Here is a 19,548-nt window from a genome sequence, read left to right as displayed (position 1 = left end):
TTTTATTTTATTTTATTTATTTTATTTAACTGGTTAGTTGGCAACCCTATCTCCTGAACATTTATGACCTAGAGCTAAACCCGGGTGCCTGAATCTGAGCAGAGTACAGCCAGGCCCCCAGTATGAAGTCAAGGAGAGCAATAAGCGAGAAGTACTCTTTTTAAAACACTCTTGCTAAATTGTCCTTGTGGCCATCTCCTGCTAATTTTCCTTCTGTTAGGGCAAGAGCTTTCCCCTGCAATATGACAGGTAAAAAGGAGACTGTTTCAGGATCAACATGACCTGGCCAGAGTATCTTGTTACTTAAAAAAAGACAAAACAGTTCACGCTAGGCAGCCCAAACTCCAATTAGCTGATCATCTAATATTCCACACACACCCCCAAGCTAGCCAGTGCATAGGAAGTTGCCTTATGCAGAGTCAGAGTATTGATCTAACTGGCTCAGTACTGCCTACTCTGACTGGCAGCAGCTCTCCAGGGTTTTAAGCCAGGTTCACCCAGGCCTACCTGGAGACACTGCCAGGAACTTACTTCGGTACCTTCTGGATGTGAAGCAGATGTTCTATCAGTGACTTAGTTCTTCAAGAGTTTCTCTCTCTGTGTGTGTGTGTGTGTGTGTGTGTGTGTGTGTGTGTTTGCGTTCTCGTGTGTCTAGCCATCCTAACCATTTTTATCATGGGTGACCTCAGAATCATGCTACTGCTTTATAGAATTTTGTGAGGCTAAAGCCAATTGGAAGGGGAGAATTGGGGTTTTTTATAAGTTAATTCCTTCCTTCCTTTCTGCTACCACAGGAAGGGATCACCCTACACAAAATGCTCTTAAGTATTTCTTGGTGTTTTTTTAAAATGTATTTTTATTAAAGATTTTCTTAGTTTACAAAAGTATGTGCAATGTCTCTCTCTCTCTCTTTTTTTCTCCACTGTATGCTGGAAACCAGGTATTGCCCAGTAAGTAGGTTTTATTGAGACAAATAGGGTTCCAGTCTTTTTCCTAGCACAGAGATAAGGCAGTGAAGCCACACACCATGTGTTCTCTCTCTCTCTCACACACACACACACACACCAATTTGCATGAGGCAGAGATGACAGTCCTAAATGGAACACAGTACAGTAGTTGAATTCTCTCATCACCCAAACAGGCTGATGTGCACCTTATGGTCTCAGGTAAGACCTTGTGAGTTTCAGCTGCGATGGGGAAACCCTGATCATATCTGGGAGCAGGTTTATATTATCCAGGAACAGGTTTATGTTGGTCTGCACTGGGTGTGCCCAGGGCAGGAACAAGCAGGACCTTAGCAGACGGGATCTGGAGACTACTGGCACCAGACCACCCCCTCAGTGCCCTAGCAGGAACCAGCCCTTTCACGAATGCTAAATTTTTAATTCCGAAATTTAAAAAGGAACAAGAGAAAAGTCCTGGGGGTTTCAAGCTGCTCCCTGATTGAGTGCAGGCAGACACAGTGGCTGTCAAACAAAAGTAAACAGCCCTCTCCCCTTCCCTAATTAAGAGTACAAATCATTACCTCTTCAAGCTAGTCAGCAGTCTAGATTTCCCAAGGTCCTCAAGTGCTCTCCGTTTTGCTAAAGGGCTATTCATCATGTTCATATATTATTATACCCACCCACCCCAAAGCAAATGAAGTAGGAAGGAAGGAGAGCAGGGGAGAGACTAGGAGAGGGAGCTGTACTCTGTAAGGGAGCTGTTTGGAGGTGTGAGCGTCGAAGGCAGAAGCATTAAGCTACGGCACGGTTACCACTGGTCCCCTTTCAGCCTTCCCCTTCCTCTTGGAGCTCCTAGACCTTTTAACAGCTGTATGGCAGGCAGAAATTTAACCGGTGCAGCTTTTCCTACCATGGAGCTGCAGTGCTGGGGGAAACTGAAATGGTGGCTGCTGCAATATGAATTTTATTTTATTGCGTGGCAGCAGCAGGAGGCCCCATTAGCTAAAGTGGTGCTTCAGGTTAAGAACAGTTTCAGGTTAAGAACAGACCTCCGGAACGAATTAAGTACTTAACCTGAGGTACCACTGTATAAAATTGCTAAATACATATTTAAAAAACAAAAACAGCCCAGTAAACACCCCCAACCCAAACAAGCTTGCTCCATCCTCCGTGTGACAGCCCTTCAGATAGCTGAAGATGGCGATTATCCTCCTCTCTCCCATGCTAAACATACCCAGCTCCTTCAACCATTCCTCATCAGGTCCCTCCCATGTGTCTGTGGGAAACGGTTGTCAAGGCTACTCTCTCTCATCCAGACATATTTATTCATCCACACAACACCCACCAATGTATATTTTCCAGTAGGCTGTAGCTGGTTGCTGAAGCAGACAGAATGCTAGGCCAGATGGGTCCTTGCTGCAACCCAGCCCTGCTCCTCTCGCAGTCTTTAGCTCCTCTCGGTTTTAGCATTCCACTCAAGTCCAGGCATCTGGCTCTTGCTGCCTGTGGCCATGTATTTTTCCGCCGGCACAACAGCCCGCGGGGGCTCTGCTGGGAACTTCCTGCGGCTGACGCGCCACCGACGACCTAACCCTGCCTTGAACTAGTCGGCTAATTAGTGCCGGGGTTAAACAAGAAAGGAAGGAAGCGCCTCTCTCCAGTGAGCAAATGGCACGACAGGCTAGAAAGCCTCGGTCCTACAACACGGCTGCCCCCGACGCCCACACATGCCTGACACAGAGATGAGCAACCTGAAATATCGGCAGTGAAGCTAATGAGACGTGGGGGGAATGGCAGACGAAATCACGATCGTGAGCTCCCTGTCCAGAAGGAATCGCTCAGTGAAGACAACACTGATCCAAATGTGTGCAGGGTTATCATGCATCCCAGACTTGAATCCTGGCCACTTTGCTGTTTTCGAACCAAGCGGAGGGCTGCAATCTGAATAATATTTGGGAGGAAATATGTTGGGGACTAAGGGACGCGGGTGGCGCTGTGGGTAAAAGCCTCAGCGCCTAGGGCTTGCCGATTGAAAGGTCGGCAGTTCAAATCCCTGCGGTGGGGTGCGCTCCCGTTGCTCGGTCCCAGCGCCTGCCAACCTAGCAGTTCGAAAGCACTCCCGGGTGCAAGTAGATAAATAGGGACCACTTACCAGCGGGAAGGTAAACGGCGTTCCGTGTGCTGCGCTGGCTCGCCAGATGCGGCTTTGTCACGCTGGCCACGTGACCCGGAAGTGTCTCCGGACAGCGCTGGCCCCCGGCCTCTTGAGTGAGATGGGCGCACAACCCTAGAGTCTGTCAAGACTGGCCCGTACGGGCAGGGGTACCTTTACCTTATGTTGGGGACTGCACCCCTGAAGTGCTCAACTGTAATGGATTTTTTTTTTTTTTTTTTTGTCATCTGCATAAATATTAAAACAAGACACAGTGTTCTGATTTTCCAGCAATACCCCATGCACTGCTGAACGGCTGAACCAAATCTGTGCAGCTATAGGGAAATACCCTGCGTAGTGCAATTGCAAAAAGAGTTCCAGTTCCTCTTGCCTCCCACCCCACAAGGGCTTCTGCAAACTCCCTCCATCTGACTTTCCCCACTGTAGGTCCCTCACCCCACCCCCACTGCTATTGCAGATCTCTCATCCCTCCAGAAAGTGTTTGGGGCATTTAGGGGATAAGGGGCAACATTCTTGTACTGCCAGATATAACCTATTGACCAGAGATGTATTTCAATGGCTTGCTGCTGTAACCTGACTTCAATATGCATAACAGGTTTTGTTGGATTGCACCCAAGGCGGAAAAGAACTCTGTTTATCCAAATGCTTAGACAGTTAAGGAAGCCAGACAGAGGGAACCTGGTTTGTCCCGACTCATTTATGAGACACAGTAGTTCTATTAAGTTATTTATTTCATAAAATGTATGTACCGCTCGATTGTTAAAAACAACCAAAACCTCAGGCTACTGGATAAGGCAGCGTTATAAGGTTGCTATTCATAGTTTCTGCCCCAATATTTGTTGCTAAAGCAGCGTTTGCACAAAGTGAATTCCCCTCCCTTTGCATGAGCGCAGCACTGGATTAACTGAAAAAGTATTCAAACAGTTTAGAATTTGTATTTTTAAAAAGGAAAAAAATCAACTTATCCTCAACTGAATAAATCTGTTCTGTATTGAAAAGCAAAACAAGATCAGGTAAGCATTTATATTGCCTTGTCATCAGCCTTCCTCAGCTTGGTGCCCTCACAAAGTTGGAAAAGCTATGCTATATGAATCTTCAGGTGTAACTGAATTATTTAACTACGTGAGCAGCAGAGAGATCCTTGGAATAACTAGTCGAAGTTAAATGCAACCTCCAGATCTGCTGAAAAAGATCTCTCCCACTTTTAAGAAAAGGAAAGGTAATCATCTTCCACCCAACAATTGATTGAGGAAGGACAGAACAAACATTCCCCTCTATTTGCTTCCCCTACATTAGAGCTGCAGGAAACCAATGCCTCATTAATAAGCAGGTGGCATTAAGAAGGCCATTTTGCTATTTCCATTGTGCGGAAGTTGTGGGAAACTGAGTCTCGCGCCTTCCCACCGGTTTACTGCGCTGCTTGCACCAGAGATTGCTGGTACTGTACTCGAGCAGGAAAATGATCCGCAGGCCTGTTGTACGCTGTCCACACAGGTTCTCCGACAAACAGCCTCATTGCCTTCACATAATTCTGGGAACAGAAACACAGAAAGTTCACACTTAACACGGTTCACTTCTGCAAAACAAGAATGAAAACCCTGAAAGGAGTGGGGTTCAAAGTACAGGGCTCGAGTCCAACTGAAGGGTTGGGAAACAGTCAGCTTTGGAGAAACGCAGGCTGCTTTATTTGAAATATCCATTCCCCAATCCCCATAGCCTAATTGTGTTTGGATTCCTTGCAATATTCACATTTTGCAAAGAGCAGGTAAAGTGAAATCGCTTCGCCTTGTCCCTGTTCTAAGGCAAAAACATCCAGAAACCCATCATGGAAAAGAGATCATAAACAAGTCACAAAAGGGGGAGCCCTTTTGGAACAGCCTGACACACCAAAATTTAGCAGTTAATGCTTCTCCGCCCCCGCCCCCCATTATTGGCTCTGTGTTTGGAACAGTTTCTCCAGGTGAATTTTGGCTCTTTATTAAAAAAAAAAAAAAATGAGCACTGCTCAATGCAAAACCAACTCTGAACAAGGCTTGGGGCACACACAGAAGTTATTGCAATGCTAGCCTACATGAAATCAGTATGATTAACATTTACAATTCAGTACATGCAGGTTGGAGGGGTAAGAATAGAGATCTCTTTGCTCATTCCTCTTTTTTAAAATTTACACATAAGACATCTGACTCCAGTTTCTGTTGCTGATGCACAGCAACATCTCTGCAGTTAACACTGCATGTTTCGCTTTGCTTTTCAACACTGAAGCGCCCTTACTCAGAGTAGACCCTTTGAAATGAACGGGCCTTACTCAAGGACGTTAACTTTAACGGGCCTACTCTGAGCAAAACGTGGCTGACTGCCACCTAATCTTTCCGGCGATATTAACAGCAAGGCAAAACTTCTCGATTCGACAAAGCACATTCAACAAAATTTGGGGGTCGTGATGTTGTCACTCCGTCAGGGCCTGCACCCGTTTTCCTACGCAGAGGGAAACCAATAGATCGCAGAGCTCATTCTAAGAGCCGGCCAGAGGCCTCAGACCCGTAGCAAGACAGCGACCTTAAACTTTCTATATCAAATGCTTTATACATCCCTCACAACAAGCCAGAGAACAGGACGAGCAAAGCAGATCTCCCAAGGCTCCACTGCATAGTTGCTATGGCAACACCAATCCCTTACTAAAGATGGATTTTGTGACAAGGCCGAAGACACGAGTGCTCCATTTAACTGCAAAGGTAACAGCAGCACAGAGCAGAGCAGAGAAAGCGCATGTGCTCTAAATACTATCCCTGCCTGAACCTTGAGGAATTGATTTCTAATCCCAGAGAGTTGGGAATGGCAGCTTGGAAGACAGGTGGGCTTTATGACCGAACCGAGGTCGAAGCTGCCAGGCCTCAATTACCAACAAGGTGCAGAAACTTATGACTTCCAGTCAGTACCAGTGTTTTTTTCGGGGGGGGGGGACACAGGGGAACACATACCCCTAAACATTTTGTGGATCTAAGTTTGGCCTCATTGAAGGGCGGTATTTCAATGAGTAGGAAAATGAGAGCACCCTCTAAGCCCGGCTTCGGCTGGGGAGGGCGGGATATAAATAAAATTTATTATTATTATTATTATTATTATTAAACATTTGTTTAGGGAAAAGAAAAGCACTGGTCAGTACTATCAACAAAAGTAGGACTGCTGGATTACTGGGGACGGGAAAATCTGTGGGGAGAAGCGTTTTTAAAAGCTGTTTTTTCTATACTAATAAATGCAGGCAACTTTAGATGAGGAGAGATGGAGCCAGGGTGTGGTCTGCTGGGAAGAAGGCAATTCGTAAAAGAGGTCCTTCTGTCCCCTTCCCCATGAACCCCTGAAAACCCCTCTCAAGAAAGCAGTGAGGGATCCTCACCAGAGTTGCACACAGAGCAAGCTATTGCAGAGCCTGTGTGGTGTGGTGGTGAAGAGTCTCGCACCCAGGCCTGCAATTCTGGGGTTCAGATCCCCGCTCAGCCCTGAAGTGCATTGGGTGCCCTTGGGCCAGTCACAGTCTCTCAGCCAAGCCAACCTCACAGAATTGTTGTTGAGATAAAATGGGAAGAGCTATGTATCTTGAGTTCCTTGGAGATTATGGTGGTGGTGGTGATGATGATGATAAAAATTAAAGGGGGAGGAATCCCTTCAATGAATTTCAAGTGACTCCCCCCACCCTACTCCACATGTTTAATATGGCAAAACACCGGTTGTGTTCACACCAGGCGTGTAAAGCACATATCTAAAGGTAAAGGTATCTCTGACCGTTAGGTCCAGTCGTGGACGACTCTGGGGTTGCACACTCATCTCGCTCTATAGGCCAAGGGAGCCGGCGTTTGTCCGCAGACAGCTTCCGGGTCATGTGGTCAGCATGACCAAGCCGCTTCTGCCGAACCAGAACAGCGCATGGAAACGCCATTTACCTTCCTGCCGGAGCGGTACCTATTTATCTACTTGCACTTGGTGTGCTTTCGAACTGCTAAGTGGGCAGCAGCTGGGACTGAACAATGGGAGCTCACCCCGTCGCGGGAATTTGAACCACCGATCTTCCGATCGGCAAGCCCTAGGCTCTGTGGTTTAGACCACAGCGCCACCCGCATCCCTAAAACACATATCCCCCCCCCCCCCATAAAAAGAAATTCTGGTAAACTGTAGTTTACCCCTCACAGAGCTACAATTCTCAGTACCCTTAATTCCCTGGGGGAAATGGCATGCTTTAACTGTATGTCTGCAGCCAGAGATGGTCATCTTTCTAATATAACGCCCTGTGTGAGGCCAATATTTTGCTCCCCCAAATGGATTGTCTCAATTAAGGATCTTCTCAATTTTGAGCCCTGCTCAGCTCAGCACCCTGTTCATGGGAACCACTCACAGTGCTCTAAATCTGGCACTGATGCAGCCCCAGTTTAAATTCATTTAAAAAAAAAACAAACAGAAAAATAAAAGTGGTCACAGGCTCTGATTTTGTACCCATTGCCTGTTCTTCTCTCATTATCCCACCCACACATTTTTTAATTTAGCAGATTACACTGCAGGTCTCAAGAGTTTTGTTATTAATATGCTGTTCTACAGCTGCAGACAATTCTGTCAACTCTGTGTAGATGTTTATGGGGGGGGTAGGGGGGGAAGTAATTTCATACAGATTCATCCAGCGTAAATCGGTGATAGATGCCAGCGGGAAGCGTGATCATGTCTCCCTTTTCCATGGCAATCCGGATCCATTTGTCGTCTTTATCGCGAACGTCAAAATACCCACTTCCTTCCAGGATGTAGCGAATCTCATCATCCAGGTGTAAGTGCTCTTCATAAAATATTTTTATCTGGGAAAGGGGAAGGGAAGAGAGAAGGAAGCGGCTTTCAATTTCGCGAATCTTATTACAAGCGGCAAAGCATGTAAAGATTGCAAGATGTTACGCCAGGAAACCCAAAGCCCCTCTCAATAATGCAATATTTGGCACTGAAAGGAGAGCCCTTTGAGCACTCTTCAAGCACTCTACCAGCGTTCTCTAACAGCAACCTTGCAAGGCAGGGCAGCATCATTAATCTCATATTGCAGATCGCTCTTCTGAGGAGCTTCCCAATTGAAACCCATAGTCCTTATTCCAGATTTAGTCTGAGAAAATAATAATAATAATAATAATAATAATAATAATAATAATAATACCACCTTTACTGTCATTGTACAACCTGTGTACAATGAAATTAAACGAGCCTCCCGCCCCCAAAAACCCCCACTCTAATCTCTTATCAAACAACACACCACCTCGCAAGTCAATTTTGCTATGTTATTTTTCGTTCAACAGCGTAACAGCCCATGGATAGAAGCTATTTTTTAGCCTGTTGGTACGGCTGATTATACTTCTGTATCTCCTGCCTGAGGGTAGAAGATTAAAGAGGTGATGGCCGGGGTGTGAGTCATTCCTGAGAATTTTTCTTGCTCTCCTTAGGCAACGATCCCTTGCAATGTCATCTAGCAGACTCAAGGGACAGCCCATGATATCATGTGCTGTATTCACCACCCTCTCTAGAGACTTTCTATCTGTGGCTGTCAGGCCAGCATACCACACTGTGATACAATATGAAAGGAACTTTCTAGTGTGGACCGGTAAAAGGAGTTCATCAGTTGTTGTTTAACATTATTCTTTCGCAAGACCCTGAGGAATTGGAGTCTCTGTTGGGCCTTTCTGACCACCTGAGTTATGTTGATTTTCCAAGTGAGGTCCTCACTAAGGTAAACTCCCAGGCATTTAAAGGAGACTCTCTCCACACAGCCCCCCCCCCCCAATATACAACGGGGCAGGTTCCCCTCTCTTCCTCTGGAAGTCCATCACCATCTCCTTTGTCTTACTAATATTTAGGTGCAAGTTATTCTCTAAGGGGGACGCGGGTGGCGCTGTGGGTTAAACTACAGAGCCTAGGACTTGCTGATCTGAAGGTCGGCGGTTCGAATCCCCATGACGGGGTGAGCTCCTGTCGCTCGGTCCCTGCTCCTGCCAACCTAGCAGTTTGAAAGCACGTCAAAGTGCAAGTATATAAATAGGTACCACTCCGGCGGGAAGGTAAATGGCATTTCCGGGCGCTGCTCTGGTTCGCCAGAAGCGGCTTAGTCATGCTGGCCACATGACCCGGAAGCTGTATGCCGGCTCCCTTGGCCAATAAAGCGAGGTGAGCGCCGCAACCCCAGAGTCCTCCACAACTGGACCTAATGGTCAGGGGTCCCTTTACCTTTACCTATTCTCTAAGCACCATGTAGATACTAATCTCACTGGATCTATCGTCCAGAGCAGATTTTGTATATCGACATCAGCAGCATCATTTCTATTCTGCTTTATATTTTAATGAAAAAAATATTGAGTTACTTGTTGAATTTATATAGCTGCCCTATAGCAGAAGTACTCTAGGAAGCCAGTGTGGCATAGTGGTGAGAGCGTTGGACTAGGACCTGGGAGATCAGGGTTCGAATCCCCACTCAGTCATGAAGCTTCCTGGGTGGCCTTGGGCCAGTCGCAGCCTCTTAATCCTTAACTGAGGATGGGGGTGAACCATGTCCTCCTTGGAGAGAAAGGTGGGAGATAAATGCAATAAACAAGCTCTTCTGCTTAGCTGCTTAAGAAAGCTGGAGGGCCCAGCCAGGTGGAGGTGTCAAGTCACCAACCAGGCATCCAGAAATCTCCACAGGGTCACAACTGGACCCATGCCAATCACAAAACACGCCTGGATGATTGTTAGCATTGGCTACAATTCCCATCAGTCGTGTTCCTCGAGGGTGCAGGGTTGCCCAAGGCTACCAGGGACAGATCTACACTCACGATTTTTAATAGGGATAATGCTTCTCTAAAACACATGTTTTTTCACTGTCCTATATTGAAAGATTTTTGGCAGAAGGTAACTGAAACCACCAACAGGGACTGTATGGAACAACCTCACATTTACAGAGCAAAATAGCCTTTCAAAAGATATGCCTAGCACATGGAACCTTACAAAAGGACAATACGAGTGGACTCTCCGGACCCTTACCATGGCAAAAAGACTGATACTGATGAATTAGGAAGATAAAAATGTGTCTCCCTTCTACGATTGGATTGAAGACTTCTACAAACTCACAGCATATGAACAACTTGCGTATAAACACAGACTTGCCATGGACGAAATTCAACGATATTTGGAATCCATTCTTAAAAATACTGTAATAGGTTAAGATCTGGTGAAGTACAATAACAATTTTGCTATAGTATAGAGTTTTAGGTTTTATTTCTATCCTCCCCCTTTGCTTTCCTTTCTACACAGGTGCTGTTTCTCTTTTTATTTTTCTCTCTTTTATTTATGTCTGACCATGTTTAGTGCACATATAACTATGTACGTTTTAACTTTCAATAAAGAAGTCAGAATAGAAAGAAATAAACAATGTGGTTTTTAATGTTAAGGAAGGGTTTTGCTAAGCATTATGGACACATGGCATCCTACTTATAACGTTCGTAATGTGTTGTTAAAATGTGATACCCAAGGGTGCTGAAGAGCAACCAGCAGTAGGCAGATAGCCATTTTTGATGGAGGGGGGGGGCGCGTTTAAAAAAATGCTCTATTTTACAAGTATGCCCTGTAACGTTTTAGAACGATATACAGTCGTACCTTGGATCTCAAATGCCTTGCCTCCCGAACAAATCAGTTCCCAAATGATCGAAACCCAGAAGTGAGTGTTCCGTTTTTCAAACGATTTTCAAAAGCTGAATATCCTGCGCGGTTTCCACGGCTTCCGATTGGCTGCAGGACACTTCTGCAGCCAATCAGAAGCCATGCCTTGGTTTTCAAGTGGATCCAGGAGTCAAACGGACTCCCAGAACACATTCTGTTCGAGAACTAAGGCACCACTGTATCCAATAATGTTAAGCTGGTCATTATAGATCCACCTCAGGAATCCATGACTGGTGGTTTGGGGGAAGTGGTGGCCCTTTTGCCTGCCCTGAATCTCCTCCTGTCAGCCAGTTTCGTTGAGCACCCAGCTACTCAATCCTACCCCAAGAGGACCTGTGGCTCTGCTGATGTTATTGCCCTCCAGAACCCATGTTGGCTGGGATGGAGGTGATTCAAGAGTCCAGCAAAGTCCAAACCACAGCTCTGTAACAGAACTCAGCTACTCTTTACATGATGGATCTGCGAGTAAAATTACCTAGGTGCACCTGAAGCGCATGGAATTGCCAATGAATTATTCTCTTGCCCAGCTCCTCCCTCGGTAAAAGCCTTTTTTTTTTTTTTTAACCAAAGGTGCCACCACAACTGACCCGCTTCCTCAAGTGCTTAGTCAGCTCTGGAGGTAAGAGGGAGGGAGAGGAGGAAAACCTAAATTTAGTGGCGGAATGATTTTGCGAGCCGACAACAGCTGAAGTGCACTGGAGCTTTCAGGAGGGTGCGTCAGCCGGCGCTGCCAGGTTGATAATGCTCTTGAGACATGTTACGGGTCAGGGAGATCGCAGAACCTGGCAGAAATAAGCTGGGTAGGCATTCAGACTCCACTCCAGTCGCGAAATTACTAAAATATTCATAGCACTTAAAACGCATCACCTTGACAACCAGACAAGGAGAGGCAGAAGAGCTCCCTCTTTCTGAGAAGTCTGAATAATGACTACTAGAATAGAACCAGCCGGTTTTGTTGCTTTCATTTATAATGTCCCAAGGAAGCGGTGTGGCCAATTGTTCAGAAGCTTAACATACGTCCTTCTGCCAGATAAGTAGAGTGGTTGGTGGTGGTGGTGGGAGGAAAGGAGGGAGGGAGAAGAGGCTCTCCTGCCCCTTTAAGAGTTGTGTAGAAGAGGCAATTTCAGAACATATAAATAAGCCTGTTCACTTCAGCAGAATCATGGCTTTGTTAAAGGCACAGGAGCCCTGCCTTCCTTTTTCACCTGGCCACCCCGGGGGTAAAACCGTCAGGTGAGAGTGCTCAGGTCGTATCTCCTCATCTCAGTGTTCACAGAACAAGAGAGACACAAAACGGCAGAAAACATATATTTATGTTGAGAGACAAGGTGTTTGGCAGCATTCAGTCTGTCTTGCCTTCTGCTGGCTCTGAACATCTATGCCTATAGAAAAAAACCTGTCTGGCTCGAAATCCTGAAGTGTACAAGGCAATGAAGTTTGCACAGTTAGTAATGTCATCACCTCAGGAGGCAGTGTGGTGCAGTACTTAGCGATCCAAGTTCTAGCAAAGAGGAGTTCAGGGATTATTATTATTATTAATAATAATAATAATAATAATAATAGTTGTGTATCCTTGTTTCTCAATTTGATCATTTTATATGGTTTTGTACGTTTTGTGGTATTTTATGCATTGTGACTTACCTTATCGATTATAGTTTAGTAATTCTTTATTGCGATTCATAAGTAGAAGCCATTTAATTATTACTCGCTAATATTTAATTTTACTGTTTACTATTAATTTCTAATGGATACCTGAATATTGCTTTGTTTGATATCAGTTGTTTATTTTGAAGTAGTTGTGACTTATTTTGTACTGGATCAGATTGTTATTACATGTGTGATCTTTGCTGCCTATTTTGTAGTCTCTTCAGCTTGTAAACTTGCCTTGTGTATAGTAATATGGAAAGGCGGTATACAAATGTAACACTGAAATGAACATTAAATGAAATGGGAGTTCCAGAGTGGCTTTTTCTCTGCCTGTCCTACCTTGCAAGGCTGCTGTGAGGAACAGAGAGGGTGGAGAGAACCGGATATTGCATTAAGCTCCTTAGAGAAAAGGTGGAATATCAGCCAAGTTATATTAACTTTGGATACTATAATCCCATTCACTTCATCGTGCCTTTGCCAGATGTAAGATGGAGGAGTGTAGTCTAGGGGTTACCAATAAGCAGCAAAAATCACATCTAACTACGGTTTTGCGTGGGAACGAGGAACCTTTGCCCTCCAAACATTACTGGACTATAGTTCTTATCATCACTGACCACACTGGAAGGGGCTGGCAGGAGCTTGATCCAAACATCTGGAGCGCCAGAAACCCCCCACCCCAAGTGTGATATCCCTGCATTGCAGGGGGTTGGTCTACATGGCCCTTAGGGGCCCTTCCAACTCTACAATTCTATCCAAAGCAGGCACCAAAACTTCCCAAATGCTCACTTAGGTAAAGGGACCCCTGACCATTAGGTCCAGTCGTGACCGACTCTGGGGTTGCGACGCTCATCTCGCTTTACTGGCCAAGTGAGCTGGCGTACAGCTTCCAGGTCATGTGGCCAGCCTGATTAAGCCACTTCTGGTGAACCAGAGCAGCGCACAGAAACGCCGTTTACCTTCCCACCGGAGTGGTACCTATTTATCTACTTGCACTTTGATGTGCTTTTGAACTGCTAGGTTGGCAGGAGCAGGGACTGAGCAACGGGAGCTCACCCCGTTGCAGGGATTCGAACCGCCAACCTTCTGATCGGCAAGTCCTGGGCTCTGCGGTTTAACCCACAGCACCACCCACGTCCCTAATGCTCACTTAACTGCATGTTAAAAGGTGGAAGTTATTTGCATGCATATACATAAGCCAGCCATCTTGCTGCCAACGTTCTCCATTTTTTCTGGGACATCTGCTGTGCCTTTTCACAGCAGCATAGGAGGCAGAAATCAAACAGGTGCAACTCATCCCCCAGTCTGCACTCCAGAATTCACCAGCTGTTAAGAAGGTACAGGAGCCCTGTCAGAAAAATAATAGGCAGCAACCGAAGGGAAGCAGATATCTTCCCATTATAATAGGTTTTGAAATGCACTAGGGCAGGAGGGAGAACAACTGCATGATGGACAGCAAAATCCAGCCATGTCTACTCCAAAGTCAGCCCTTTTTAATTCAATTTGGCTTATTTTCAGGTTAAGCAGGGCTAGGATTTCAGCCTTAGTTCTCAGGAGAGGGACAGCCAGTGTTCAAACAGCAGAATTGCAAAACTTCTGAAACTTGCACACACTCTAGTGGCAAGTTCCAGCATTTGCAACCTTTTCAAGTCCCAAACAAGAGACAGAATGTATTATACCTTGTCTTCGTAATTCGGAAGCTTATCTTTGTGTATCGTTATTATATCCATCCAGTTGTAGTTCCTTTCTTTCCGGATCTCTGCTAAGACAGGATCGGTCTCATAGTTGTCAGCATCCAGCTGCAGAATTAAGAAAAGGGTTTTGGTGACAGAAATGTTCAAAACGAGGCAGTCATTGCGATCGGCTGCATCCCAAACGCTCCTTACGTACAAAACGCTTTTATGACTCTGCAGAGCAGGTTGTTGTGGGATGTGATACATAAGTAGCAGTCAAGTACAATATTCCTTGTTTTCCTAGATTGGACAGGCAGGGGAAAGGTTTGGGCTGTGCGTTTAAAAGGTGAATGTAAAACTCTGCTAAGTAAAGGAACTTGCTAGTGCAAGTTAGGAAGGATATTAATAAGCAATATATCCTCTCCTGCCTCCCTGAACATTCCCACAATTGTCAGTCTTCCGACTGTACTAGGTAAAGGTAAAGGGACCCCTGGCCATTAGGTCCAGTCGTGGCCGACTCTGGGGTTGCGGCGCTCATCTCACTTTACTGGCCGAGGAAGCCAACGTACAGCTTCTGGGTCATGTGGCCAGCATGACTAAGCCGCTTCTGGCGAACCAGAGCAGCGCATGGAAACGCTGTTTACCTTCCTGCTGGAGTGGTACCTATTTACAGTGGTACCTCGGGTTAAGTACTTAATTCATTCCGGAGGTCCGTACTTAACCTGAAACTGTTCTTAACCTGAAGCACCACTTTAGCTAATGGGGCCTCCTGCTGCCGCCGCGCCGCCAGAGCCCGATTTCTGTTCTTATCCGGAAGCAAAGTTCTTAACCTGGGTTAACGGAGTGTGTAACCTGCAGTGTATGTAACCCGAGGTACCACTGTATCTACTTGCAGTTTGTGCTTTCGAACTGCTAGGTTGGCAGGAGCTGGGACCGAGCAACGGGAGTTCACCACGACGCGGGGATTCAAACCACCGACCTTCTGATCAGCAAGTCCTAGGCTCTGTGGTTTAACCCACAGCGCCACCCGCATCCCACTGAGGAAATAAAGCCCTGGTGCTATTACCTTACGTCCCGTGTAAAACACTCAAGATATAGATGCCAGGAGCCAAATGGCTCCTTAAACCAAGGTTATAGCTGCCAAAACGGAATGTCTAGTTGCCATTTTGGGGCCAGGCGGCTCTAAAGTCTTATTTTTCAAATGATGTGATTGACTCTCAGTTAAACACCAGGCTAGTTCAGATGACAACCTTGAGCATGCCCAATGGTTGGAGGTGGTGGGGATTCACAGTCCAGAATTCTCTGGAGGGCACAGCGTTGGCTACTCTTGTTCTATAAACCAGGAATAAAGTTATGAGTTTCTGAAACCACTTTTGTTCCTCAAAAAGGGATCATTGAAAAGCTGGCCTTCCACTGTCAACAGTAGAGCAGGGTTCCCCCTAAGGAAGACTGCCACACCAGGAAGAAGCCTCTGTCCATGAAGAGCTCTCAGCTGTTTTATACAACTTTCCCTTCCTGGATTTCCCTCCAGGCAGGCTGCCATCTTTGGCAGAGCAGCTTTCCAAAACAACAAAATTAGCCTTGATAGTGGGAGCAGCAGGGACGCAGCAAACAAACGAGATTAAATTTAAACGCCGACAAGAATCAAGGGGTCTTCATTGATTATTTCACAAGTTTAATATACTGCCCGGGTCCTGATTTAACTGTATTTGTTCCGTAATTGCAATGGGTTGCACCTTGAGGGAAGCAGCGCAGCGCTCGTGGGAGGTCCACACTGCCCACTCACCACACATCCTGTCTAGGATAATCAACGGTTTGTACTGACATTATAATGTAAACTACAGCAAGAGTGCTAGAAACTCCTTTGCTGATATGTGTTAAATGAGCAGTCCCAAAGGTTTATGCTAAACCCTAAAGCAGAGGTACTCAAGCTCTGGTCTGCAAATCACTTTTGGCCCCCACAAACTCCACTCAGGTGCTTAGAGGAACAGATGGAGAATGGTCAAGAATAGCTGTATGTGGCCATGCAATTGATTTTTTCTTTCTTCTTCTGACAATGGAGACAGAGGATGTTTTGACCAGAGCTGGATTATCGAACAGGCAAATAAAGCCACAGCCTGAGGGCCATGATTTTCATAAGGGAAGTTTTTTTAATGTTTAATGTTTTATTATGTTTTCATATGTTGGGAGCTGCCCAGAATGGGGTACAAATAATACTATTATTATTTTTTATTATTTCTTGTTGCAAGGTGAGATTTCCATCACCTGCCACCCTCAAGTCCAAATATGGAAAAGGAATGCTGAATAATGTCCTGAGACCAAAGCTGACAAACATTACACTCACCTTGGGATGTCAAGGAAATCTATCTGACTTTTAGAAGACAACTGAAGGCAGCCCTGTTTAGGGAAGTTTTTTATGCTTGATGTTTTATCACTTTATCATTATCATTATTATTCTGTTGGGAGCCGCTCAGAGGGGCTAGGGAAACCCAGCCAGATAGGAGGGGCATGTTTATAATATAATATAATACCATAATATATTATAATGGAATTTTGCTTACACGCAAAGCTGGCACATCCATCAGATTAGAAAATCAAGACTATGATTATTTTAAAAAAATGTAATAGATGTGCTTTGATTTCTAGCTTGCATACACACACAAACAAAGTGGTCCTCTGAGACCCCAAAATTTTCAAGTGGCCCATAAAAAAATTGTTTGAGAACCACTGCTCTAAAATAAACTGTAGGATAGAGAGAACACTTAGTTTAAAATACTTCCACGACCATTGCTTTGCAAACAAGATGCCCCAGGAAAAGAGCCTGCAAAATGTTTTGCTAGCCCATCTGTCTACATGTACATCTTTAACCTCTGGAATAGCTCAGTTGGTACAGCATGAATCTCAGGGTAAGGGGTTTGAGCATTGCAGGGGGTTGGACTAGATGGCCCTCATGGTCCCTTCCGACTCTACAATTCTGTGGTTCTGTGAGCTAAGCAAATCAATCATTTGTGGTACAGCACAAAAGATACTCCCAATCCACTTTAGTTGAGGTATGCATCGGTACACTCCGCCTAATCAAATATACAAGGGAAGCAAGGGCCTAACCTTTTCCCCAGCCCCAATCTCCACATATTTCAAAAGGAAACAATAGGAGCTTTCCACACTCACTGCTTTTGTATTTCACGCTCTAGTATCTGTAGTCAAATGTGAAATGCAGAGTACTGTAGAAGGTCCGGGGGCACATCATACAGCCACCATGCTGAAGCTAAGCAGAAACAAAGCAAGTGGCCAGTGTAGTAGAAAAACACTGTTCAGGGACCAGGTGACCTGCATGTGATATGGGGATTTCTGACACTTACAGGAGGGTCAAGAGTCGCTGTGCTTGACTTGGGCACATGGAAGCTTTCCATACAATTATCACAGGCTGTAATTCTGCATTTTATGGCCGCTGGGCCCAGCAGCTTACGGCTGCTTTTCTCCACACCCGTTGGGGATGGCGATTCATACATCGGAAGAAGAGGTGGAGTAGAGCCAGGAAAGCCAGATTTAAAAGCCCTCACTCAGCCATGAAGCTCGCTGGGTAAACTTAAGCCAGTCAGTATCTCTTGACCTCACACCAACCTCACCAAGTTGTGGGGATAAAATAGAGATCTGAGGAACTATGTATGCATTCAGCTCCTCAGAAGAGAAGCAGGATCTAAATGTAGTGAATTAATTATTATTGTTATTATTATTTCTTATTTCAAAAATAAGGTGGATTCTAGTCCAGGAAAGCTTATGCAGTAATAAATGTTACATCTTTAAAGTGCCACACAACTCTCTATTGTTCTTGCTACCACCACGTTAACAGAGTTACTCCTCTGAGAGTTATTAGCAACAACAATAAAAATGCTATTATTGATAACTACAGCTGTCTCTCCCTCCCATGAGCTCAGAGGGGGCACAGATATGGACTGTGTCGCTTTTATACTCACAACAGCCCTGCGAGGTGGGTTAAACCAGGCATAGGCAAGCTCCGGCCCTCCAGATGTTTGGGACTACAATTCCCATCATCCCTGACCACTGGTCCTGTTAGGTAGGGATGATGGAAATTGTAGTCCCAAACATCAGGAGGGCCAGAGTTTGCCTATGCCTGGGTTAAACCATGAGAACATGACAGGCCCAAGTTCACCCACTGATCTTCATGGCTGAGGGCATGGGCCCTCATAAAAAATACTAATTAACTAACTGACCAATTGCGTCGCAGATAACTCAGTTCTGCACACACCCCTAAACATAAAATAAATAATGGTTGGAGGTGGTCCCGATGCATCTCTCCTCATCGCTGGACCTGATGGCAGCTAGGAGTCCAACAAACTTCCACCACATTGCAAGTGCCTCGTCTCTGCCTGCCGCCCAGCTCTGGCGACTGGAAAACGACCTGCAGCAGTGCGCACCTTCAAAGCACATTCCTCCCCTCAAAGAATTCTGGGCGCTGTAGTTCGTTAAGAGCGGATGGGAGCTGCAGCTCTGCGAGGGGTGGACTACATCCCCCAGAATTCTTTGAGGGGGAGACTGTTGAGTGTGTGCGTACGCGCAACCTGCACCCAAAGCGCACAGCCGGCTGCGCGCAGGACTCCGGCTGCTGCGCCCTGGACAGGAGGGAAACGCAGCCCCGCCTGATCCTGCTCCCCTTTCCAAACCGAGCCCTGGCGCCACGACTGGCTCCCCTTCCTGCATACTTTCCAGTAGAAGACGCCCAGCTGCTGCAGCAGCGTCAGGCTGACGGGCTCGTTGGGCTCCCGGCGGTGCGCCTGGCGCTGGTCCTCCGCCGACTCGTCCATATACCAGGCTTCCACCATGGCGCGCCCAGGCCGAGCCTCTCCTTCTTCCCAGCCAGCCAAGCTCCCAGTCCCGACGGAGGGAAGGCGGCTCCGCCTCTCCGCTTCCCTGGGAGGGGAAACCACTCGCGGGGCTTTCTGCGCAGGAGCAACCGGGTCTGGCTGTGCCAAGAAGGGGCAGTTCAAAGTGCGCACTATCCTCCTAGACCCGCAGCACTTCCCCGCCCCCCATCCCAATCCAGTTAAACTCCGGAATTTTAATTTTTATTATGTGTTAAAGCGATTTGTTTTTTTTAGACCCGTGGAAAAGGAGCAGCGGCCGAGTCTGCACCCCGAGTCGTGTTGTGCACGTGTGAATTGGCCTGTTGGGGCAGCTTCCCACGGTATGGTGTGTTTCACACCAGCCCGCGCTAGCTGTGTGGTATCCGCACCGTGGAAAGCTTAGTAGGGCGAGAGAACTAAAACTTCCCGTACTGGCTTTTGTTTTCGACCCTTAAAACAAAACAAAACAGGCATTTCTTTCTGCCAGCCCATTGTGGCCGAGGGAACCCAGCCAGATGGGCTGGTGTAAATAATAAAAGTGTTGC

General features: G+C 46.2%; 1 protein-coding gene across 1 annotated transcript; it reads right to left on the bottom strand.

The window, feature by feature from the left end:
• Positions 1-3,830: 3,830 nt before the first annotated feature.
• ADI1 (acireductone dioxygenase 1) lies at positions 3,831-19,096 on the bottom strand. The gene is made up of 4 exons (XM_083431863.1): positions 18,863-19,096; positions 14,148-14,267; positions 7,773-7,952; positions 3,831-4,648 (listed from the first exon to the last, which is right to left on the bottom strand). Exons 1-4 carry the CDS (start codon positions 18,980-18,982, stop codon positions 4,526-4,528), a joined length of 543 nt encoding a protein of 180 aa, XP_083287989.1. The 5' UTR covers positions 18,983-19,096; the 3' UTR covers positions 3,831-4,525.
• Between the last annotated feature and the right edge of the window lie 452 nt (positions 19,097-19,548).

Source organism: Podarcis tiliguerta, assembly GCF_965153285.1.
Source record: "Podarcis tiliguerta genome assembly, chromosome: 3".
In the NCBI taxonomy this organism is placed as follows: domain Eukaryota; kingdom Metazoa; phylum Chordata; class Lepidosauria; order Squamata; family Lacertidae; genus Podarcis; species Podarcis tiliguerta.
Note: the sequence above shows the minus strand (reverse complement) of the source record. Positions and strands in the feature narration are given on the sequence as shown.